This window comes from Dromaius novaehollandiae, chromosome 8 (assembly GCF_036370855.1).
Source record: "Dromaius novaehollandiae isolate bDroNov1 chromosome 8, bDroNov1.hap1, whole genome shotgun sequence".
NCBI lineage: Eukaryota > Metazoa > Chordata > Aves > Casuariiformes > Dromaiidae > Dromaius > Dromaius novaehollandiae.
The window spans coordinates 29,015,045-29,040,294 of NC_088105.1; the positions used below are offsets into that span (position 1 = coordinate 29,015,045).

The 25,250-nt window shown below is 39.2% G+C and overlaps 1 protein-coding gene across 2 annotated transcripts in view; it reads right to left on the reverse strand.

Annotated features, from left to right (window-relative positions):
• ST6GALNAC3 (ST6 N-acetylgalactosaminide alpha-2,6-sialyltransferase 3) overlaps positions 1 to 25,250 on the reverse strand; it is a 222,246-nt gene that overhangs the window by 68,987 nt on the left and 128,009 nt on the right. For both annotated transcript variants that reach the window (XM_064516069.1, XM_064516070.1), the window contains exon 3: positions 9,198 to 9,607. In XM_064516069.1, the coding sequence (XP_064372139.1) occupies positions 9,198 to 9,607 (410 nt within the window). The remainder of the gene's footprint in view (positions 1 to 9,197; positions 9,608 to 25,250) is intronic.

Below are 25,250 nucleotides of genomic sequence, written 5' to 3' on the forward strand. Positions count from 1 at the left end.
ATGAGTGAGGCCCAAAATACCCCCAGGAGTGAGAAGGCTCTGGGATGCAACCGCAGCTAAGTAACCCTTGCAGGATCTGTACAGTGGAGCTGAAATGCAACTCCGTTGAACACCATCCTTTCTTGGAAGAAGAGGTAAAGGCAATTTAAGATCATGAAATAAGCCCAGAGGAGTTAAGGACCACTGCTTCCTTCTACTCCAAATACGAAGCATATTTCAACAGTGTCATCACTAATATAAAAATCAGAGTAGCGCACACAGAGAGAAGAAAATCTCTGAGCTCCAGCAAAGGCACAACTCTCCCCTGATGAAAGAAGAAGCTACACATGATAAATGTTAGGCACATTTCTTAATGCACTGGAGAAAGATGTTGAGACAAAGCTGAGATGGATAGACGCAGGATAGGAAAATATATAGTATCTGAAGTGAACAAATTCTGAAAAAATCCTTTTTTAGAGGAATTCTGCTTCACAAATACTCTTCAGATGATTTTCGTTCCCTAATATTTTGATTGACTGCAAAATGTCAAGAGACTACTACTAATTTCATGTGGAAGGAAGTGCCAGAACATTAACGTGTTTGGCTCAAAACAGGTTATAGAGCAGCAGAAATTGGTTCCAGTGTGTTGTTCCAGACCATTCCAATCCCAAATTAGCACTGTAGGAGACTAAAATGCCTTCATGGTAAGCATACAAAATTCAAAAAGCCCTATAAGCATGAATTTCTGCGCAGCAATAGCTGCTGCAGTTCCCCAGTGTCCTTTTCTCAGGGAAGTCAAGTTGTAAAAAGGGGATAAATATTCCTTGCCTCGCAGAGGCATTCTGAGGCTTAAGTGATAACTGCAATATTTTTGGAAATGCTCTCATGGAAAATGTTTGGGATGCTCTTTGGAGACAGGAGCGCCAGCATGTCTAATGAATGTACTTCAAGGAAAACTCTGAAACAACATATGGGGAGGCAACTGAACACAGAGCACATATTTCTGACATTTATCCTTTTTTTATTGTTAAGATAAAAGCATGCTGTTTGTTTCTTAGGATTTCATCTGCTACTCTTCCTATTCTCTTCTACAGTGGTGACATCATCTACAGCAATTTTTGAAGTTTTGCACCAAGTACTGTGCTTTGCGAGTTTTAATGAGTCATGTATAGAACGTTATTAGCCAGGCAGTTCATGCCTCCTTTCTGTAACCAGTACAACTGTAGCACACAGCATATGCTGGCTGGGATGACTGACTCTTTAAAATTAAAATAAAGAAAAAGAAGTCTCCAAAGATCAGGATGGGATAATAACAGCAAATGTGCAAAGAACAAATATGGGCATTTAGAAACCTTTTCTTCTATTGGAGTTGCATTCTTCCTGCATACTAATGCACTGTGCATGCTCAGGTACTGAGAAGTGTGTGGTGTCCCTGGCACGGAGTATCAACTATACTGAATGCTACTGTAAACTAGAATTGCTTACAAAACGTTGAAAATGGAATGGCTGAATATTTGCAAACCTAAGTCAAAAAGTGTTCCCTTTCACACCCATACTAAGTTACCTGCTGGGCAATGTCCAAGACATCAAACTGTTTGAGGACACTCCTCCAGATTCCTACTAAGTCCCCACAGAGGTCACTACATTTTTCCAAACTGTTACAGCTTCCAAAACCTGCTGAAGATGTGAATACCTGAGTAAAACTGCACATGCTATTCTTGTGCATGTTATTCTCATGGTATATATACCATTAAAAGCTCAGAGAATCTGAGTACCACAGCAACTGTATGGGATGTAGTCAGTGATGGTTTTCTAAACACTGGCTGTAGCGTATCCGAATACAACATCAAGTTCTCGGAGAAGCATCGTTGTGAATTCTGAGTTACTACTGAAGATGTGCACTACAAATCCATGTGCACGCATAGATATAGGTGTACAGTTGCACTGTTCTGAAATTGCAGCTTACCTTCTCTATATGGGATGCATCACAACCCATATATAAACAAAACAGTGCAGAACATCTGCTTTGTCTATATATGGGTAAAAATATATAGTGAAGGTGTGCATAAGCGAGAGCCTAATTAACACTGAGTTCTAAATGAATTTAATGAGACAAAATTTCACAGTTTTCCCAAAGGTAGGTGACTTATGCATATGAGGTCTCAGTCAGGCTTGATTTCTTACCTATTAAATTTTCAGTGCAGTATTTGTTTATAAATCTTTCTACATTTTTAAGATAAAACACTCCAATAGCAGTTCTGGCTAAACTGTTTCCACATTTGAACAGTTTTTCTTCTACAGTGTTGCCGGCCTGTCCAAAGCTTTGAGAAGCCAATCTTTTCTAGATCTCATTTAGTGACATAGTTGAAATTAGTTCTGGGGTCACTTTTAGATCTTCTCCACCTTTTTTTTTTTTTTTTTAAGGGAAGTCTGCTCTTGTAAGCTTTACTGGCTAGTGGCTGGGCAGATGTACAGAAACCCTGCTCTATCTGCAACAACATATTACTGTAGTATTTTATTCCCTAGCTCTTAAAGTTGATATCCTCACTTGAATAGCAACTGTATAACAAAATCCCCCAGCGCATCTCATGTGGTTCGATTGCAGTAAGATGTCTTTTGCTAAACATGGTAAATACAGCTGCATTTTAGGTAGCTGCTGTTAGAAAATCCACATTTATCAGTAACCAACAGTTATCACACTAAAGTAATAGTGATACTGCATTTATTTCCTAATCTATTTAATTTATCATGGAAAAGTAGAGTGTGACAACTGGTTATAAATATAGATTTTAATGGTAATCACTCTGTTCTTAAAGGCAACTACTTCAAGTGGCAGCAAAGCCAAGTTAAAAATGAATCTCTCTATTTTTTTGAAATGAGTTCTGTCCCTTTCAAATTTAAGCTCCTTTAAAAAAATCATGGTTTGTTTTAGACACCATGATCCAAAAAAGCAAAAAAGCTGATCTGTAAAAGACGATCCAGTGAAGTTTCTACGAACACCAAAGGCTACATTCGAAAACTATGCCTCTGCTAACTTTTTCCTCCAAATCTTGTACCGTTTCTACCATAAAATACCTCCACTAACGACAGCAAAGCTGGAAGCGCTGGGATACACTTTGCTACCAGGAGTTCACCCATATTTATCACTGTCTTGCCTAATCCTTCAGAAGGTAAATGTTCATGGGATGCGAGAAAAGTGCTGGCAAATCTCATCTACATGAGTAATCTCAGCGTTGCTCACAAGAGATATCAGCAATGTTATCATCGCCATAAAAGTTTCAGATTTCTCTTTTAAAGGACAGGATGGGAAAGTTGTGTGTGTAATTCTGACAATACCAAACACTGTATAAAGCTCTCACATCGGGCCTGTCAGGACCAGAAAATGGATTCAGTGGCACTTAAAGAAGATGCGATAAATTAAAAGCAATAGTTGTTGCAGTCATTTGAAGAAAATGTGAAAATGCAAAGATAAAGCAAATCCTGATTATGTAATTCTTGACTTACATCATTAGGTAAAAATAAATGACTCCACAGCTAAAGTTAGCAATCACCAAAGAATCATTTGGTTTCTGAGCCCACACAAATCTATATCCAGCCACACTACTATCACAAAATATTAGCTAATATTGGTCTTTTTTTAATAAAGTTTCTTTTTACTGCATAATTAGTGTAATGTAGTGGGAGCTCTGTTTCTTAACAAAAGTGCCAGTGCTCTGTACAGCGTTTACTGGCATGTTAATAAAAAACGGGCTTCTTCTATCTGCCTAATAGATAAAAATGTTCATCTTAATTAGGAAAATCTTCATAAAGTAAAATAAATGCAGTTACTAATGGGCTTCAGGGAATAAAACTAAGACACTCGTGAACAACTGGTGTTTTATCAGGAAATGGAAGAGCAAGTGCAGAGAGTGTAAACCCCAAAGCAGTTGTTACCAGTCTTGTGATTGACCATGAATAGCAATAGAGGTTGAGGTTTTAAGTGTTTTTTAATGAAAAATCTATTTATTTCATTAAGGTTTCATGCTTTAGACCCTTGCTTTTTCAGGTAATAAAGGAGTCTTAACTGACAATGAAAGTATTTAAGTCCTCTATGAATTAAGGCAGACAAATCCATTAACCTTTTTTGAAGGAATTACATTATAAAAAGAATGAAAGTGCCAAGGAATGGTTCAAGAAAAGTCCACAGCTGAGCACATGAAAAACTTTCACTATATTGAATACACATTTTGAGGTTTGCTCTGAATTTCACAGGTAGTGGAGAACTTCTTCCTGACTTTATTGGTGCAATAAACTACTCATCGTAACTATATAATCATAATACAAACTGCAGCAAAGAGTAAACTACAAATCATTTTTGTCCTTAAAAATGCTTACACAAGCATTTCTGTGTCAGTCTGAATCATAATTTAAAGATGCTAATATTCCCTTACTCTATTCATTTTCTTGAAATGAAATGAACAGTTACTCATCTTACAGATTTTTTCAGAGAAAGAACATTAATACAAAGCACTGATCAAAAGTCCTTCCCAGCTCCCAAAATTTAACTCTCTGAGGCCAGATTTCAGCATCAACATTTACAATTTCCCACTGAAAAACTGCTTTTTGCAAGTGTTGTGCAGCTCTGGCTAAGATTTTGTATCTTCTCTGAATGGCCCTGATAGAGAAACTAACAGGTCTATGTAAACATGTGCAAAAGTGGAAGTAGCATAGCTATAGTATTTCATTCAAGCCAACATCCAGAAATACAGTAGAAAACTCCAATGAGCTGGCCACTGACAGCTTTAATACCTCAATTCACAAAGAATATCAGCAAACGATGGAAGTTGCAGCTACCTGAGTCTCAGCGAACGTAATTTCATCTCTTCGTTTCAATGACATCTTTACTAGACTGCAGCTTTGCGTAGATTAGTCAGACACATCGACAACCACATATTAGTTGAGGTGAAGCTGTGATGACTGCAGTCGTCTAACACTGTCAGTCTGAACTTTAGATGAATGTAATTTGATAGCTCTAAATGACAGAGATATAATATAAAACTCAAATGTTGCCAAAGTAATAAATAATTAGTGAGCAGAACAGAGCAAAACAGCAGGTTGAGCAGCCACCCAAATTTTGAATCTTGACTCAGTGATCAGCATGATCCGTCTCTTTGCCTTGAATGCTAAAATATCTCTCTCACACCCTAATACACAGCACCAGAGTGTTCCTCTGAACAGAGGAAACTGAGAACTGGAAGAGAAGCACAAAAGGCATTTTCTCACTTCAGGATTGTCCAAGATATTAACAAAAATCCTTCAAACCAGTAACAGCCGTCTGGCTGCAAACATGACTCACTGCATCCACCTCTTGTACAGCTGCATGCCCACATGGCTAATCATCTCAGTACAACAGCGCTGAATCAAACTGAACTGCTTGACTAGGAGCATTCATTAGAGATGGTGTGTGTGGCAAGTCAATCGTCTATGGGACTGTCCAGCTTTCTGCACGTCACCTTGTGTCACTCAGTGAGAATTTTAGGAGGACAGAATATATTTCCTCAGGAAAGCTCACTACACTCTTTCCAGGTAGTTATTCACATGAAGTGGGACTAAGAACACGATAAGTTGTGCTTAGACCTGTGCTTAGCACACACGCTACTGGCTGTTTTCTGGGGCTCCACGTCCTGCCGGTGCGACGGGATGGTTTGAAGTGGTCTGGCCACACCACGGGCCCCCAAGAGGGGACGTGGCACTAGCGCCACATCCAGGGATGGGCTGTGCCGAGCTGTTAGCTTGAGATGTTTGCAGAATAAACACCAGCAGAGTCTGCAATCTGGATGACATTAGACTGTCTCACTGATATCAGCACAGATTTATTTTATCATTGCTTTCTGAAAGTGACTTTTAAGGCAGACTGTTTTCTAAATGATCCTTAAAAGACACTCCCTTCTTCCTCATCACCTTCACCCAAGGCAATAACATCCAGTAGCACTGATCTATTTGCTGCTAGTTTTCATTAATTTTACCCTCCCTAAGGGTGGTGCAGCTTTGGTGCCAGCTAATTAAAACCTATTTAGGGCTGTTCAGTGCACTCTATCAGACCAGAATTATCTCTGCTGCTTTAATGAAGACTATAGTTTTCTCTGTTATTACATACTAAATGTTGATATATGATCTTACATTATATTTCTAAAGCACAGGAAAGTTATGTCTTTAGAACTGCTTACCTGGATTCAGGTAACCTGCCTTTAACAATTACCTAATGTTTCTTTAAATCCTTTCACCTGACTCAATACATATAATATACTAAAACATCAGTAAAGTGCTGGAAGAAGCTGCCAGCTTTATGCTCCCTCTAGGGTAGTACCAAGTAAAATGCATTAATGAAAAATTGTGAATGTCTGGTAATGAATATTATTTATGTACAATGATTATTCAAAGCAGATGAACGTTCACTGCCTTGAACTCAAATGCTTCACTAATGAAGACTCTCAGAACGTATGTCCCCCAGATTTGTAACACTGCACGCAGTGTTAACTCTCCAGCATGGATAGTCCGTATCAGAGGATATTTTATACTGTAGGAGAATTAAAAAATGCTTTATTCTAAATTAATAAAATATGCTTGTTGGAAGCTCTTTAGGTGCAAATCTTGTTTCTTCCATGACCCAATGATAAACCCTTCGTTCAAAGCAAAGCTGTGGGTTTGGAGCCTGCACTCACTGAAGTCAATGATGAGGGTCCCGCTCCTATGGTGCAGGACCAGAGCTCGTCTGCAGCACAGCAGTGACCACAGCACACAGCTGTTAGCTGCCTCCTGTAATGTCCTCTAGAATTTGAGCACCAGGAGGATGAAACTACTTAAAAGTCCCACTAATTGGCTAAAGAGAAGGTACATCAAAGAGTAGAAATAGAAAGCTCATTAAAGGCTTGACAGACCAGAAATCTGTTGTAATCTTAGTATGCATTGGTTGCATACACTGTACATAAAGACTGTGTTTTAGGATCAGACTAAAAATAGATGCGGTTACAACTCACTCGGTGCATTTTAAAACATGAGCTGAACTTGGTTTCCTTCCAGAATTTTTTGCTGGGGACATGTTGAAACAGACCTCTGTTCAAACTAATATTGCAAGCAAGAGTTGATGTTTCTCCTAGGAACTGAAGGAATATTTGGCTGAGGAACCTGAGTCTGTCTCAGCATCATAATAGTGTGGCATAATGCATGAAACTATTTTCAACACCCACGCAGCTCCTGTGCTTTCCCTTTCCTGCTTCCACAAACACCACATACCTCTCGCAGCCTCATGAACCCCTTAGAAACAGTTGAATGGTCTGTGAAAGATGTTACAGAAAACGAAACAGTTTCCAAACTGAGGTCCCTCTGATTAGCAGGGAACTGCAGGATATTTTCTAGCGATACAGAAGGTATTGGCTGGTGACATGTTGATTGTTTCCCTTGTTTCCAGCTGATGAGCTGCCCTACTTAGTATTTTATGTAGAAAAGCAGGTGTAGAAAATAAGTTCTGGTAGAAACAAGGATGTTACTTGATTTCCACTGTGAGAACTGAGGTTTTCTGGTGAGGTGAAAGGGAGGTACTTGCAAATGCAATGTGAAGTGGATCATGAGGCGGTCTGTTTACCCTTTGCCCCTGATGGCCATGAGAAAGAAACTGAGCCACTTTGAGGTCAGCCTGCTTGAGGACTTTGTTAGCAAGCACAGGGAAAATGGAAGTTGAATTTGTCTTTGACTTGGAAGGAAACATTTCTATTTTGTTAATTAGGTAATAATAAAACCTTGTGATGTATTAATTTGTTGAAGTGGAATGCACTAGATGGGAGATGAAGATGCTTTGACATTGGATGATGAGTTTTTTGATAAGAAAAACTAAGATACCCTTTGCAATTGGCTGGTCTCACAGTAAAGATTTTGGTAAAAGTGTTGTAAAGTCACTGTGACCTTACTGATTTTATTAAAATGGAAGTGCTGTAAATATAAACAAATTTATATTTAGTAATGCAATAAAAGTACCCATGATCATATTCAGCTTGATTAATACATAAACCGGATGACCTGGATTATTAGAGGGCACTTTTGAAGAATAGTTCTTCTGTATTTTCTCTATTAACCTCTGTTGATCAAATGTTAAACCAAAGAAGCTGTGAGAACGTGGACACCTATATGTCCATGTAGAAGCTCCATCCAATTACAGAATCGCAGCAGCAGTATGTGCACACTGTAAATAAGTTGAGGGCCAAGTTCTTCCCTACATTTTAATGCCTTTAAAAAAAGGCAAAACCAAGTTTTGATGATTCAATAACAGAGATCATCATGAAGGAAGTTTGAGAGAACAAGCCCTTCTACTTCAAAAAATTAAATAAAATGTTTGGGCTAAGTTAAATTGTTTGTGTATACTTGTATTTTTATTTTGGTGAGAAAGCTACTGTTCTGACATCCAAACTGAAACAGACACATTGAGGCAGAATAGTGATCTGGAAACTCCTTTCTAGCCAGCTCCACTGAGTATCTGTGACAGGTTCTCTTTCATGCAAAAACACAGAGGATTAGAATTTTTGCAGATCAGCTACAAAATTCTGTAGTTTGTGGACTGAATTTCACAAATCCGAATTCAGCACTAAATGCGTTAGCCAAAATAGTGACCCTCACACTTCCATCTCTCTTACAGCCTCCACTTGAGCAGCATAAACACACATTCTCAGGCAAGGAGGATATACCAACATAATTCTGGTAGAAACCTAAATCTATTACAGTATCACCGATAATCCATTTTCACCAAGAAATACCATAATCATTCTGCACCCTGCAATTTGTGTTTGAAGCTAAAGCGAATCTCAACAGAGAAGAAAACACAATATCCACAGTTATCCTGAGGTTGTGCATTTAGAAATGTTGTTTGTGTAGGATTATCCTCTTCAAATAAAATGTCAATTTAATCAATAGTAAATTGAGCTGAAAACAACACACAGCTTTTAAAATGTTTCAGGAAGACATCCAATATTTTTGGGACTCAAGCCAACAGAAATGGAAAGAACAGAAGGTAGCGTAGGTGGGGTAAATGGGGCCTAGCTGCTGCCTCATCAAGTGCTTATAACAGTCAAAACCATATAACAATCCATTAAAAACATATCTAGGGACTCATTTAGTAGCTGGCATACAGCATGGCCTTCTCTCGTGTATTTTTTCAAACATTATAATTGCTCTTCAGAAGTAGGACTTACCGGTCTTTTCCTGTCTCCTTCTTAAACACGGCATCACAGTAACCCATGCGCTTTTCTGTTGTCACATAGATTTTGGCAGCTGGGTAGCTGTCAACAGTTTTCTTCAGCATGTTGTACACAATGCCATTTCCATCTTTCCTCATGTTCCGAAAAGGCCCCCAGATCACATAGGCAGTGTTGTTGGTTTCTTTGAAAAAATACTCGGGGTTCTTGAGTAACAGGGGCACACTTGTGTGAGAGACCACTCTTATGGTTGTCCTCTTCCCAACATCCTCCTCATAGCCCTTTGTGGGAGCGTTGTTCATCCTCCATATGCAGGAGGACTTGTCTATCTCAGCTCCCACTTTCTGGCCAGCCATCTGCCCTGAGTTTGAAACAATGGCACACAGGTCACAGTCTAGTTGTAGAGGCTGAAAGAAAGAAATCAAAAATATAGGGCAAGTCTTTCTCTGTAAAACATGAAGGCTGAAAATTCATTTAAAAGAAAGATGGGCATAGTCCACCAAATTGATAGCGATACTTCTCTTTAAAAAACATCAGTCCCCATGCGGCAGAGCTGGTGGAGAACCCTACTGCTACAAAGCTCTGAATGCAATCTTTTTTCCTGAAAGAGACAGTAGTTGTAATCTTTTCCTTTGTTCTCTACTTCGCAAAGTCAACTAGAAAAAGAATCGTTCCTTTTTGTCTCTAAACATTACTCTTCCCACTAGAAGAGAAAACAATGAAAGAAAGAAGCAGCAGAAAATAGTATTTAGATCAATGCCGCCTTCTCTTTTAACAAGGTGTTGTCAGCAATAGCAAGAAAGTACAAAAAAATTCTAGAAATTTAACTATACACTGACTGTGTTTATGTGTTTGACAGAATAGTTCTCAGACTTGTGATAGAAGTCAAAAATGAAGTGCTACTCTAACAGCAATCTGGTGGCATGAAAATCCTGCACTTGGAAAGGAGATGTATGTACAGGAATACAGTGTTCTCTCTAAAGAATAGTTACGACCCATGAAAAACAAGAGGCAGAGGGACTGGTGACTTGTGAACCAGGAACATAATCCCAGACACTGTGAAGTCAAAGAGAGTGTTTCCTGAGTGCATTCTATTGTGCTATTTCTCCCAAATGAAATGGAAATAGGAACAGTTCTCTCTCTTACAGAAACACATGATCTTCCATTTGATCTTCCATTTGTCAAGCTATAAATAGCAAATGCATCTTTTGGGTCTCTTCACCAAAAGAAGAAGATGAGATGCCATATATTTAGGTTGGATTTTATGAACAGTTTGGCTGGCAATTCAAACCAAATGAAAACTATATCCATCCAACAAAAACTACAGAAGATGGTCCAGGCTACAGATCATCTACAATTTTGCGTATGGTCACAGACTAGATCTTCTGTCCTGCTCTTGACTGGGAGCCAGTGATTTAGTTGTATGTTCCTTAGGTATAATTCCCCTCACATTCTTCCAATGTTCAGCCTGACAGGATGCTAAGTGCTTTTCTGATAAGCCCTGTGGTTATTTCACTTCAAAATCACACCTTCATTTAGCTGATGGCGATGAATATCCTGGACACATTTAACCACGGTAACCTTTAGGACAAGGTGGCCAAGAAGACATTGAATTTGTTTGGTAATGGTACATATTAAAAGGACAAGAGGTGAACATGTGAAAAGAACCAAATTATAACAGCTGAAGTATCTTATATTTGGGTGGCAATATTTAACTGAGCTAAGGTGCAACCTCCAAGACTTCTGCAATAATCCTAGCAGTTGCAAAGGCCCACTTCTCTATGTAAGTGGTTCCTGAAAATGTTCTTTCCTCATTTCGTCAGGAGTTAAAGATGCTTGACTGCATGCAAAAACATTGGCAATGTTTTCTTTAGAGAACATCATGTATTTTTTTATAGCTACTGTAGTTTTAGAGAGCTGTCCTGCCTAGCTCTCTGGCAGGAAAGATGAGATCCCAGGAGAGGCAGCTGAACACAACAGTCTTTCTGTTTACCACTTCGTTACAGAAATCCTCTCTAAGATACTTTATGAGGACATGGCTGGGTGATCTAAACAAATTCATAAACATAACTTATATTCTAACATGAAGTGAATTGTTAAAGTCCCAGTAGATTAATTAATAGCTTTCAGAGTGAACACTGAAACTAACAAATGCTGAATACGAAACTGCTAGACAGGAAAACACCAATTTGGTCGCAAATCTGTACCCATTTAAATTTGCCTCAACGTCAGAGTGTTGTTTTTTCATAATATTCTTCTTTCTTCATTAAAATGGAGCTGCTTTCTCAAACTTGGAATTGTTTGATTTCTGCCCTTAGTTAGAAATGCATTGCACATTTTCTATTCACTGAGTGCAACTGTTCTGCTCAAATAAACCAAGCACACTTGCTCCTGCAATTGTGTCCCCCAGTTTTCTAGCTCTTTTGTTGTGATTCATTTATCTTGTTCCAATTTATAAAACACTTTTGTAATATTGAATGCCTGTACTAGGTCACCATGTAATCTGCTCTTCTTCAGTAAAGCAGAGGCTTAACCTCTCCTAGCCTTATCTCCAAACAAATATTTTAAAAATCTAGAGTAGTTTTAGATGTCCTAATGTACACCTCTCCTAACAGAGATCCCAGAGAAAGTTAAGACAGAACTCAACGTTCTCTGCATCTGAACCAAGCCTTAAATACACCCGTGACAGATAGTCCACTGACACCAGCATCATTCATTGACTGCAGTATCTTCTTGCATCCTATCTTCTGCAATTTATGAGAAAACACACATCAATATTCACTCACTGAACCCCCACACGGAGACAGCCCAGCAGCTTATGGTCTTGATTTACAACTGTCACAAAGGGGACAGTTTCAGTAATCCACATATAACAGCTCTCCTTTTCTTCATTTAACGCAGCGTTCCTGTTTGCAACTGCACCCTAACTCAGGGATGGCTGTTCTGTCACTCCCAGACACGAAAGCTGCTCAAACGTGGCTTCTCTGTCAGGTGACTACTGAGGGAGCTATTCAGGGTCAGGGGGTCAGATATCCAGCATGGCCAGAATTGGGAAGCAACGGGACTGTTGGGACCTACTGAACTAGGACCTGGCTGATGGCTCCCGCTGGCAGTGGGACTATGGCACCCCTGAGGAGCTGCAGTGATCTTCTGTGGCCCCCTCACCCCACACTCTGGGATGTATGCTGCGACCCTCGTGTGTACCTCCCATGTGCAGATTTTTGGTTCTTAACATCTTCAAGGCTGCCCATGATAGCCCTAACCGGTACAAGAAGCTGATCGCTTTTCTATTTAACTTGCTGTACTGTTTGTGTTAAGAATGAACAGAGGCAGAGAAACAATTCTTATACATAGAAACCTGAATACACGGAGACAGAAACTGGAGAATTACAGAATACTTGCCTTGTCGGTGATCTGTTTTGCACTTAACTGTTTACAGGTGTCCGTATCAAAAACACCAGGATAGCAATTAAATACTAACCCATCGGCAGCCTAACCAGAGAAGCCAAAGATGGAGCTGGCAGGTAGTCCAAGCTGCCTCTCACCTGCAGCGAGGGTCCAGCAGCCGCTGAGTCGCTGCAGATTGGCAGGACAACGTGGGAACCTGCACTGTTACTGTCTGTGCTCTCTGGCCAGGGAATGTCAATTAAGGGCTTACCTGTACCTTGCACAAGATCTGTGTGTGCTTTCATTATAGCTATACAGCTAAAGAAGGAAACAGAACCATTCACCTTTTCTTCTGTTTTCATGTATTTAGACACATACATCACTTCTACGCACCATGGTCTCTGAGCTTATCTTTGATAAGCTGCTTTGCCTCTAGAAAATTACTCATTTTGTTGCTGACCAGAAGGATGTAAAACTCCTCAGCAGTGCAGCTGGGCATGATTCTGACAAATTATCCCGTCTTTTTCTTGAATGATACATTGTAACTGTTGAGCGGCACTTATATTTTAATCAGTAAAGAAAATGAAATGTCTGACCTTTCCATTTCCTGTGCAAGCTTACAGACAATAGAAAAGATAATTAAAACTGTGAATTAGAACTTGCAAAACAGTGCTGCTTCTCTAGCGAAGAGAAATAGCTGTGTAATAAAGGTCACTTATCAAACAGTTCTAGTTATTAAATCTTTGCGTTTAGAACTGAAGTGGCTTCACAGAATCAAAGGTCAAATCATTAAATAACAAAACAGCCAGAATTAGAAAAGGTCACGAGCAAATCTAACTAAAAGTAGGTCACAAAACGTGATTCAGTTCCACGGAGGAGTTCGATATTTGGAAATTTGGTTACTTTCCAATTTGAAACAAACCCCCAACATTTCAAATGTCTCCATCAAGAGAATGAAATTCCAGCTACAGGATCATTTGTATGGTTGGGTTTCCCAAAGGCGCAGATCTTGGATCACCAAGTTCCCAGCCACCGATCTACAGGGCTGCTGAAGATCCAAGAGAGCACGATCTCAGGCCACATCCCTTAAACCTGTTAGCCAAAACTTCACCACAAACTTTCTGATTTCTCTGAGTCGGTGAGGTCTGCAAAACAACATCTGGATTGACTGGCTACATTCCAAGCTGGGATCTTAGCAGAGACAGCCAAATTCACGCTTTAGTTGGACCAAATCTAGCTCAGGATCTAAGCAGATGTAATTTACACTAATGAAAAGCTGAATTACTCCAGAGAGCTCTTGGCACCATAGGTCTGCGGTGTGCTGCAGAACTCACTCCAACCCACAACTCCGCTTTACTTTGTGAATCCCACAACTAATCATACGGACAGTTAGGAAATTCAGATTAAACTTTCCCAATTGTTACTTTAACAATATGATTGTAATTTTGTAAATTGGACACAATGCCCATTCACTAAATAACGAGGCAATTATTAGCAGCTTGCCACATATTAATTTGCTCCTTTAATGTTGAAACAAATGAGATCTTTTCTTATAATCATCCGATTTGAGTGAATTCTAACAAAGCTGATTGAACAAAGCTCCAGAGAGACTTTCTTTATTTCAATGCCATTTATTCTTCTACTCTTCTTGGATGTCTTTAGAGTTTTAGAGGATACAGCATTTATAATGATGTCAATAGGGAATAGATTTTGCCTTTATTCTTCCTTATGATCTTTTGAGGTCTTTCAAATGAAAGGTACAGGAGAGGCATTAACTGTCTGGCATTGTTTTTATTGCTTTTCTCTACTTTGCAAGAAAAATATATATTTTAATTTTTCCTGTGTTTCAGTAATGATTAACCAAGCAGTTTTTATCTACACTGACTCATTTTCTTCAGACCTCTAACTGGGAGGAAAGACTTGTCAGGGTTCCCTAAGAGAAAACTCAGCACATTTAAAGAAAAGAAAGATAGCATTGTATTTGCTTGTGTGTTCACTCAGCAAGAGTTATCAATTTAACACAGCACTCAGAAGCACTGTATATAAATTACATTACATAACTACCATCAAGCAATGAAAATAAAAATGATAAAAAACCCACAAGTGTGATTATCCCGAGTTTGTGGTTGCTCCCCTTTCCCACCTGTGGTCGTGTTGTTTTTTTAATCTTCAGCAGCTGATTTTGGTCCTAGCCCCAGCATCACATCCCAGTAAACATCTCTGTCTTCATAAAAATTAATGTTAAGATTTCATAAAGATTTTAACATTTAGACATTATTTCAAAGTAAGCCCTATGTCAACATGCATCCCATTTCCAAATAAACAGAATATAATCTGCCTCTTCCTCAGACAGTTCCTGAGACTCAAGTGGTTTGGATATTTTATTTAGATGACTGTCACTGATATGTACGTAAGTGCTAGCAGAAAGTTTTTATTTAAATTGAATGAATTGGAAAGGAGCACATAGTAGCCGTATAATGGGACTAATCTTGCAGGAAGAGACTGAATAAATAAACATCACTGAAATCCTTTCTATATACATTGACCCAGTTGTCACAGAACTGCTATTCCTTGATTTGCAGCTCATGTTGCATTTCCTTAAAAGGGCTGTATCAGTCCTTCCTTTGAGCTTGTGCATTCTTGATGTCAATAGAAAAAGAGACAGAAAAGGGAAGGAAGTTTGGACTCTGAGCATGCCAGAATCTCCAGCACCATTTAAAATGTTTTATTTTTAAAACATTTTAGTTCCCTTTCTCAAGGAAAGGAAAGAAAAAAAGCCTTCCTAATATGAACCACAGTGCAAAGTGATGCAGTCTCATCTTTCTCACTTTGAAGGCAGCTCCAGTTAATCCAAGCCAGCTCATACCTTTTTCAAGCACCAGCAGAGCAAATGCTCATCAGAATGGTGTTGATTTTACTGCTGCTACTGGGAGCAATAAAGGCAGCTTTGAAACAAGGCAAGAATCAAGTACATCTCATGTTAGTCAGAGCTGAAAAGTAAATGCCTCAAATATAGGCAATACATTGCAATATAGGCATAGAGTGAGAAAACTCTAAGTAGCAACAGGGTCAAGCATATGACCTACAAAGAAGAAAGCAGAAAATCTTTTTTTTTTTTTTTTAATTTTCCTCTATAGAACAAAAACTGAAAAGTCATATAATTTCCCTCTGATTATCCTATAAAATAAAGTTCTAGTAAAGATAGGTCCAGGTTGATCAAAATATTTTAACTTTCCATTTGTTTAATCATTTTTAAATAGCTTTCTAAAATTGAACTAAAACACTTTCAGGTGACAATCATGCTATATTATGGAAAGGTTAAACATAACAGCTCACATTACCAGAGTACGCTCTTTCATTTTCTCCCTCCGTCCTGCTCCCGAACTAAAACTTCATCGAAACTGACTGTTTTAGAAAAAGTTTATACTAGTATTTTCTTCTGGAAAAATAATCTATCAGGAAATACATTGCCTGAGTCTATTGGGAAAAAAGACTCAGAAATACAGACATGGCAGAGAGTAAATAAAGAACACTAGAAACTGTTCTGTCTCTACATGAAGGGTTAATGAAGGAAGGAACCTGCCAGATACAGATTCAGGGTTGCTAATCCAGCATTAGAGCTAGCAACGGCAGAGCTCTAGCAGACTGACTGTCAACTGACCTGCCGGACTTCTGGCACGGTGCGAGTGGTAGACCACGCACGTTCTGCCTGCAGGCAAAAAAATCCAAAGAATTGAAACACACTATAGAAAGGGACTGGCAGAACAGGATTTAGTGTTTGAAGAGGTATAGGTAGAAAGAGGATTTGGGAAAAGGTAAAATACTGCTCTATAGCTGGGTAAGAGAAACCAGGATCTGTGGGGATGCAATTGAGGAAAAGAGAAGACCCAGAAGCACCCAATGATAGCTGTTCAGGTATAACCTAAAATGACTTTTGCAAAGAAAGCTTGTATCAGACAAGTCAATAAAACAACTCGGCATTAGCCAGACAGAATGGCTTTCTTCATTTAAACCGCAACGGCCCAAGCAGAAGACAGACAGAAATGGATGCAGTTGCTCCAGCATACAAGCCAGCAGGTAACCAGAAGCCCTGGCATCTGCCAACATACAGGTGCCTGGAGTTCCAGCTCCACCTCATTAATGCCTCTGAACCCAAAACTGAAAAAGCCTGAAAACGAGCAGCAGAATCTTCTTTGACATGTAAAATACTGGGAAAAAATTAACTATGCCCAAGTACATTCTTTGAAAATAGCCATGTCAAAAACAGTTGTGGATTGAATACTTAATTGTTCTGGAGGGAGGCAAACACCTTCGTGCCACTCTCTATGCAGCAAGTTCACAAGGTAGGCGCTAAAATAACACTCACTATGAAAAACAGCCTACGAAAAAATAATTTCCCAGTTGCTCAAATATTATCGAGGAAAAACAAACAAGCTATATTTATAAAGTACTCTTAATTTCATTCCCGTGGTCTAGCTAATGGCCATAAATATCCAGAATGTTTGTCACTGTCTATCACTCATTTGCAAATATACAGCCTTTGAAATATCATGGCTTTGTAATAGTTCAAAAGCCGGGAATACTTCCAACCAAATGCCACTTGCTGAATGCTGAATCCAGTAAGTTATTTGTCTTAATATCCCCCACGTTGCTGACTTGCCCTCGTTAGCACTTCATACTCTTGAATTTTGTGCACAGAAAATTCACCAGAAATATACAATTTAAACCAGACACTGTCCATCAAACTTCATGAACAACTCCAAACACAACATGATCAGCTAGTCTTAACTATGGCACTCCTTTAGTCACGGTGTAGTAAAAATGTATTTGCAACAAGATGTCCAAAAATACTTGCTACCAGTAAAAAATGTTGTTATTTGATCTGGCAAGCTATCAGTATCATAATTTTTTAGGTTTACTTTATCTTCTGCAATTCCCTGTTTGTATTTCTTTTCTGGTTTTTATATGTAGCAATAAGGAAGATGAGAACATTTCTTTCTTCTCTAGGTGGGCATATTTGCTAGACAAACAATACGAAACACAAGGAGGTAAAATGTCAGTTACAACTCAAGGAGACATGAAAAGGGGGAACGTACTGTTGGCACATGGACTGAATAGTGAATGAATCCCAGCACAAAAGGACAAAAATAATTCCTCACATCCAGCACCTTGCATGGTAGCAGAGTACAACTCCAGGTAACACAACACACAACCCTTCCTTCCAGAGGGGACTTCAGAATGATGCTCTTGAAAGCAGCCAAGGCCAAAAGGATTCCCTCCACAAGAGCTGCCTTTTCTTTGCAAATAATAAGTATCTATGCAAAAAATTAATGGGAGTTCTTCAGGATGAAGTTGCCTATTATATCACTAAGTCTTAAGGACCCTTTGTCACGTATGCAAGCTATTGGTGAGAACAGGAGATAGGGTTACTCTGTAACTACTGGCTTTAATTTGTATTTATTATAAATACCCACAGATGGCGGTAAAGTATATAATGTATGCAGCAGATTTGTTCCAAGTTTGCTTCCTCTAATAACTTCCTATTATCAGCACTCACCATTAATCATAGGCCATTATCTGGCAACTTATTTGGCTGAATTACAGAAGCAAGACCACCTGTTTGGCCTCCAATCTAAATACGTTTGAAAAATTGCACTCGCAAATAAATTATGGGTCTTCTAATATGAAGCCCACATCTTATTTCAGGTCAATTTATCTGGGATCTAATATGGAGAAATGATATTGAGGTAAGCAGCAAAAACTGTCAGAAAAGCTAGCTTGTATTCCCATTTTTTGCATGAAAATCCACTGAACAGGCTGGAAGCCTAACCTCTAATTTACTCGAGTTCCATGCTGTCTAGAACTATTATTTAATTTTGTCTCTCTTGGTGGTCTATCTATCAAATTATTTGTATGCATGGAAGGAAAGTGATAAGCTAAAATGCTAATTATCCATTTTTCTGGAAAAAAAATCCATGCCAGGAATAACAATAGGGTTTACTATAATAGCATTAAAATCAGTAGCATTTTTCATTTGACAAAATAAGCCTTAAGAAGCTTTCTGAGTCCAGTGTTTTTAATTGCTGGGTACCTTATCTAGAAGACAGTACCTACTTCCTTCTGGCTCCATTCATTTCTCTTCCCCTCATCGGTATATTGGGAATATTTGCTGTACTGTCTTATGACTGGCAGCTATACCAATAGTTAAAGTCTTCTGTAAAAATGTCACTTCAGGTTAAATCTTAGTTTACAAGCTCCTAGAGCAAAAATTAAATTGTTTTAAATATCTTTTCAATTTAACATATTTAAATCAGTTCAGTTGTAGAAAGATACACGGTTAAATTACCATTTTTCAGACATCTGAACTTTCAGACACTTGGCATTGAGTACTAGGACAGAAATTTAAGCTGGAGTGCAGGGTTTTGCTTAAATAATTAGGAAGATTTATTTTAAGGTCTTTCAAGTTATTAATGGAAACTGTTGGAGCATATCTGCGTATTTAAAAACTCTGAAGCTAAAGGCCTGTTTAAAATGAAAAAGTGGTTGTACATATACTCTATTCTGATTGCTTTTACATCATTGACTCAGTGCATGTGTCCACTAACCAGATTTTAATCTGTGCAAAACATTTCACTGCAGGCACTAGTTTCTATCATGGACTAACATTAACCACAATAACTTTGTAGTTAACTACAATAAAAGTTCTTGTGGTTAATGTTAGTCCCACTTTCAAGTGGGAATCAACTGGATTAACTGACTCGTAAATAATTCACACATCATTCTGTATCGTTCTACTTCCTCATGGGACTCAACAGCATCAGCTTCTGCTACCACCGCATCCCATACTAACCTAATTTCCCTCTCACTTAAAAGGTTTTGCTAAAGAAAAGCCAAGCACATTGATCTCCCACATCCGACCCAAGTCAGTGGGGCCTTGGGCAGGTCAGTGCATCTTCACTACGGAGCTCAGAACAAGACCAAGGCCTGAGGAACACACACACACAAGGTGATAAGTTACGAGCTAAAGCATGCTAAGAAGCAATAATGGAATAAAACCTTATTAAAAAGAAAAGTAATAAACCTATCAATCATATCTCCACTACCTAATGATATAGTTGCAACATATAAACATCACCTCCTCCAAAATGGGTAGTTATAATCTTATCGCTCTTCTACCCATAGTTTAAAATGTTTAAGAGAGAAATTAATTTTTAGTCCTGCATACGTGGCTACTCAATGTCACAGTAATGTAGATACACCCCAGCTTCCTAGCAAAATCCATGGCTAGTTCTTGGCCTGCATCACAGGCAAAAGTAAAACTCCCACTGACATCATTGGAGCCATGATTTCACCTAAAGCCCGGTTTTTGGAAAGGGAGTTTTTGGAAAGGGAAACTTGGATTCTTAGTTCTTAGATGGAAAACCTCTGCCCAGGCACAAGAGAGACAGCAAAGAAACTTCTTACATGACATATCCAGTGTGGGGTGAGAATCTGTGCAGGGCTGGACTCAGCAAGACATACTGTATTATGAAGAATAAATTTATACACAGGACCATAATGGAACAGCTCAGAAAAGCATGTTGTGTGCCATTACAAACATCATAGCGCTGCTCCTTGGCCTGGACAGCAGCTGAAGTGCCTCAGCTATGATTCTTCTTCCACCTGTGATAAGGATGCAGGGTGTTTTCTTAATGTAAGCTATCAAGAAGCCAGATGACAGTCTATATGGAAGCATGTATACAAACGTTCTGTACAGTAGAGACTTATCTAATGACGACTGAAACCATTTCTCCCTGAAGTCCATTCCTGAGATCAAGACCCAGAAGCCCTGATAGCTTCCTGCTTTTGCTGCTGTCATATGGGTTATACCTGAGTCTACATTTCAACCCTGCCTAAGGGCACACCAGGTTTGTGTCTTTTTTTGTTTTTAATCCAATGACTTTAATGAAGTTTGTGATTCCTTATGCTTCCAAGGACTGTAATGACAGCAGGATCTTCACTGTTTGACAGCTTGAAAGACAATCTTAAAGGTCAACATTAAAGCTCATCAGTTGCTCTGTAACTTCAGCTGATGCAGCAAGGACTACCGTGGTTCTGACAAAGAAGGTTCTTGGGGGCACCTATAAGGAAGGAAAGTTGGTGCCCCCTGATGCATCCATCTGCTGACTGCTTTGGCTTGCTGGAACCATTAAATGGTGAAATACATGTCAGCTGATGGCCTTGCATTCTAGAAAGCAAGCTAAGAAATAGTGGAAGATTAAAAGCTATCTTCTACAGCAAGCAGATTGTGCCTCTCTCTTCCCCCCCTTACAGAACAATGCTGCTCTGTGCTACAGGCTCAGTTATACTTCTAGCTGCCAATAGTTCAGAACTGCATACCTGGAACTGGAGAAGCTAAGCTCAGCTTCACTATATCAAAGAAGGGCTGAAAGACTATAACACACAGCTAAAAAAAATCCACTGAGGCCATTGACTAATTATAATATAATCATGCGAAAGAAATGTCCATACAGATTACAGCTGGTGTCCAGCAAAAAGCCCAGAGGACATCAATAAGACCTTCACTTGCATAGAAATAACAAGTACTGGTTCTTCATTTCCAAAAAGAGTATAGACTGGAAAACTTAATCTCTATAGTCATGTTAGTCCTATGGTCTTCCATAGCACTATGCTGCTTAGCGGCTTTTAAGAAAATGAAAATGTATTAACAAAACTAAAAGCATCAAGAGAATTGTATGTGGAGGGGTTTAGGCAAGATTTATTAATTTCACTATAAGAAAGTATTTACAAATCAAACGTGAAAGCTTTGGCATTTCTTCCCTATGAATTATACTAATGCAGAGTTAGAGATGCAGTATGAAGGAAAATGCGTGTGTGTGTTCAGGTAGTACATTATATGGGATCTCAGACACGCACAGTGTTAGTTATGGCTAAAAAGGACTGAGGGAGATGACCTGAGGATGAGATAGTGAGGTGCTTCATATGTCAGACAAGATCCATTTTTAAGGAAATATACCTTCATAATAGAGAGTGATTAAGCTTTGGAACTTGGAGGTGCCCAGGAAGACTGTGGAGACTCTGTCCCTAGAAATTTCCAAAACTTGACTAGACAAGGACTCAAGAACCTAATCTAATTTTAATGTTAGTCCTATGAGGAAGATGTTGGACAAGATGAACTCCAGGGGTCCTTTCCAACCTAAATTTTTCAATAATTCTATAATTGCATCATTTTAAGAGCCAATGTCTGTCGGTGGAGTTGGGTGCATTTCTACGAAAATAAAGACACACGTTTTTAATAGTGAGGACTATTAATCACTGGAAAAGAAACAGCAAGAGATTGAAAGCTGAATAGTCAGTGAAGAATAATTCTCTTTCTCCTGGTGCTGTTCCTGGTTGTTTCTACTGCCTATCACACACAAAATCACATACAAAACACAGCAGGAGAGACAAACAGTCCTAAAATGAAACATGGCATGATAACATTTGAGCTGCATGTCATGTCGCAATCCCGCACAGTACCTACACTTAATAAACCTTATGCCTGATAAAGCATTAAGAGACATGGCTACAACACTGGAATCCAGACTGGCCTAAGATCATAACTACAACTCCACTCTAGCCAGTTCAGCACAGGATATGTGCGGGCAACATAGCGCGATTCCCTTCCAAACAGATGTTCTGAAGACTGCTAAATTGGGGGTTCCAAACAGTGCAGGTGCATTACTTCATATTTGTAGAGACTGTAAATTTCAGTTGAGCTGTAATTCTTGTTTCTGAGGCCTATTAATAATGAATACAAGGTGATAAGAAGCACTTTGCAGTTGGAGAATGAGGCTGTGACTTCTTGTTACTACTTCCAGCTTTATTAGCAGTAGTGCCTCCACTAGTACTGGAATGTGGCTGAGATGTAGTAGGAACTCAGCTGACTTTGAGGTTAGGAGAGGAGACACTAAAAATCAGTAAAAAGAAAAAAACAACAACTAATCCAGAATGAAGAAATCTTCTCCAAAACAGAAGCCAAGACTGCTTTCATGTGCCAGTGATCATTGAGCAGTGAGCTGGAGCTCTACAGCTGGAGAGCTGTGGAGACTGTGAAGTCCAGGCTGGGAGATAGGGGAAGGTGGAGAAGGGGTATGTTGCAAGAAATCAAATGTGCATTGCATTCCAGAAAAATGGGACAAACTCCCATTCAATCAGACCTGCAAAGCTGCAACTATAACAGAGCAAAATTATAGAGGCTGCTAAATGTAGGACGGTGGAAGTCAATTCTGAAAAAATACATCACAAGTAAATACTATACTTATTCCCCCCTCCCTTGGAATAATTGTACTGTAGCAGCAAAAACACTACTAGTTCTGTCACAAGATCCTTGCAAAAATCCCGTAGACCTGTTTTTCAAAGTGCAATAATGAAAAAATAAAGTCCTGTGGTGCTTTTCCTCTATCAGCCCTGTTTATGAATTCATAGCACAGCATGAAGGTTATTAAAATCCCATATGTGAGAACCACACAGAGCACAAGGAGATATGAATTGGCATTCCATGGAGATAATGCTATCTAATGGGCAAAACAAGTCGCATGGTTTCATTCTTATTCAGACTACATTTGAAAAGGGCAAAGCATCTGGCTGCTGCTCATGGATAGCTGACCAGACACAAACTATTTCTTCTTCTTACCTGTTGATTAATAAGTTAAACGTAAAGAGCAGGGCCGTTATCTTGCTGGGCCTTGATAGTCCCAGGACACCTTTTACCTGCAACCATTTGACATGGAGTGGATTAAATGTTATTTGGGCTACCCAGATACAGTAACAAACTATGAGCCACATTGCTGTTTACTTCCACTTGCACGCATTTCACATCAAAATGTAATTAACTGTGGAGATAACCAGTACACCTCACAAATTAATTCCACAGTCCTACCTGACTGATAATGTCATTATTTTCCGGAATTATTTGTTTAATTTCTGTTTTACTGTTGAAACAAAACAGTTAATGCTGTGCTCTATTTCATTGCCATAATGACTTGATCTCGAGCAGCAGACAGTGCCATTTTCAACATCAGCAGCAGCTGGAAGAACTTCAGGAAAAAAAATGCTAGGGGAAAAAAGGTTTATATAAAAAACCAAAACTATCAAAACACAGACATACACAGAAAGTTTTCCCAGTTTTTGAGCGCTCTGAAACTTTTGCTAAAGAGAGAGTAACCTCCACTCCACGATTCGAAAAACAGTGAGAAAAGCTGAATGCAGTGTCTAAAACATGCTCTGCTTAAGGACAACGATCAAAGGTCTGCGGGGCTGTTTCTCTGCCTCACATGTATGATCCATCAGCCGTCACAGGGAAACCACAGGTGTCTGATGCTAGTCATCACTAACGACAGAGATGGAAAGCACTCCAAATTAGGAAAGGCAGGATCTGCCGCGAAGCGACATGACGCGCAACCATCTTTTGGCAGGACTGAAATCCATGTGGCTGTTTGGTGTTTCTGCTGTATTGCTGAGGAAAGCTTTCCTTCTCATGCCACGTCTCTGTCATCACGCGCCGCCGCTCAGCCTCCCCCGCTTCAGCAGTCATTGCTGAAATTCAGAACTGGGCTGATGCTGGGAAGTTTGCGTTCAGATCCGAACTTTCTCTAATTTCAGGAGTCTTCAGCTTCAAGATTCTTTTTTATACAAAATCATTCACTCTTTCAGCTGCACCTTTCAACCTTGTCATCGTGTGATAGGCTCCATCACAATATTACACCATTTTTTTTAGCTGTTGGATACTACTTACATGCTACAACCAATATCACTGTCAAAAATTACAATCTATATCAATATTTTATGGAGGCAAAGGAGGGAGGACAGTGAAAAGAAATTAAGTTTCATAACTACAATGAGAAATCCTTTCCCTCTAACAATCCCTGCCTTCTAAACCGGCTTTCTTTATGCATGAGAGAATTTGACTTGGGATTTGCTACCTGACAAGGATTAGCTACAGAGTTACATAGGAACAGAAGCCACTCAGTGAGAAATACATAAACAGTAACAATAATTTTCTGTGGTATGCCATTCCAACTGCAGACTGCTGTCCTTCCTATCGCCCTCACAGCTAAAGCTACAGACAGGTATTTAATATTTTTTTCACAAACAAGAGCTCTTCGGCTTCTATTCAGCATGCAAAAATGACACCACTAGCTGAAAATTTCAGGGTCTTTGTTAGCAGCCAATTCCTTCTATTTTTTTCAATTGAAGAGGAAGATCGGACCTCAGGGACAAGACTTGGATAATATTTTGTTCTGCACTTGAATGCCAAGATAAGCTTTGTAGATGCCTCCATGATCTCATGAGCATTGCCTCATCATCTCACAAATGTTTACATATTTAATGCCAAATTTGAAAAGAAATTCAGATGATCTTGAGGTGACTAATCCAATATTGAAAACCCTTGCCATCACCACCACTTAGCACTCACTCACCTTAGACTTGCAAGGTGTCTTCCTTCTCAAATTGAAATGTTCCTCCAGTAGCTGAAGTTCCACACAATGCCCAGGCTAGATCCTCCTGTGGCCCCAGTCCCAAACCTCCATCCCACTGACATCTGGGAACCAGCCTGTGTTGTAAAAAGTCTAATCCAGCAGATGAGATGAGAGCAGGCCTGTCACAGAGCCTCCTGGAACC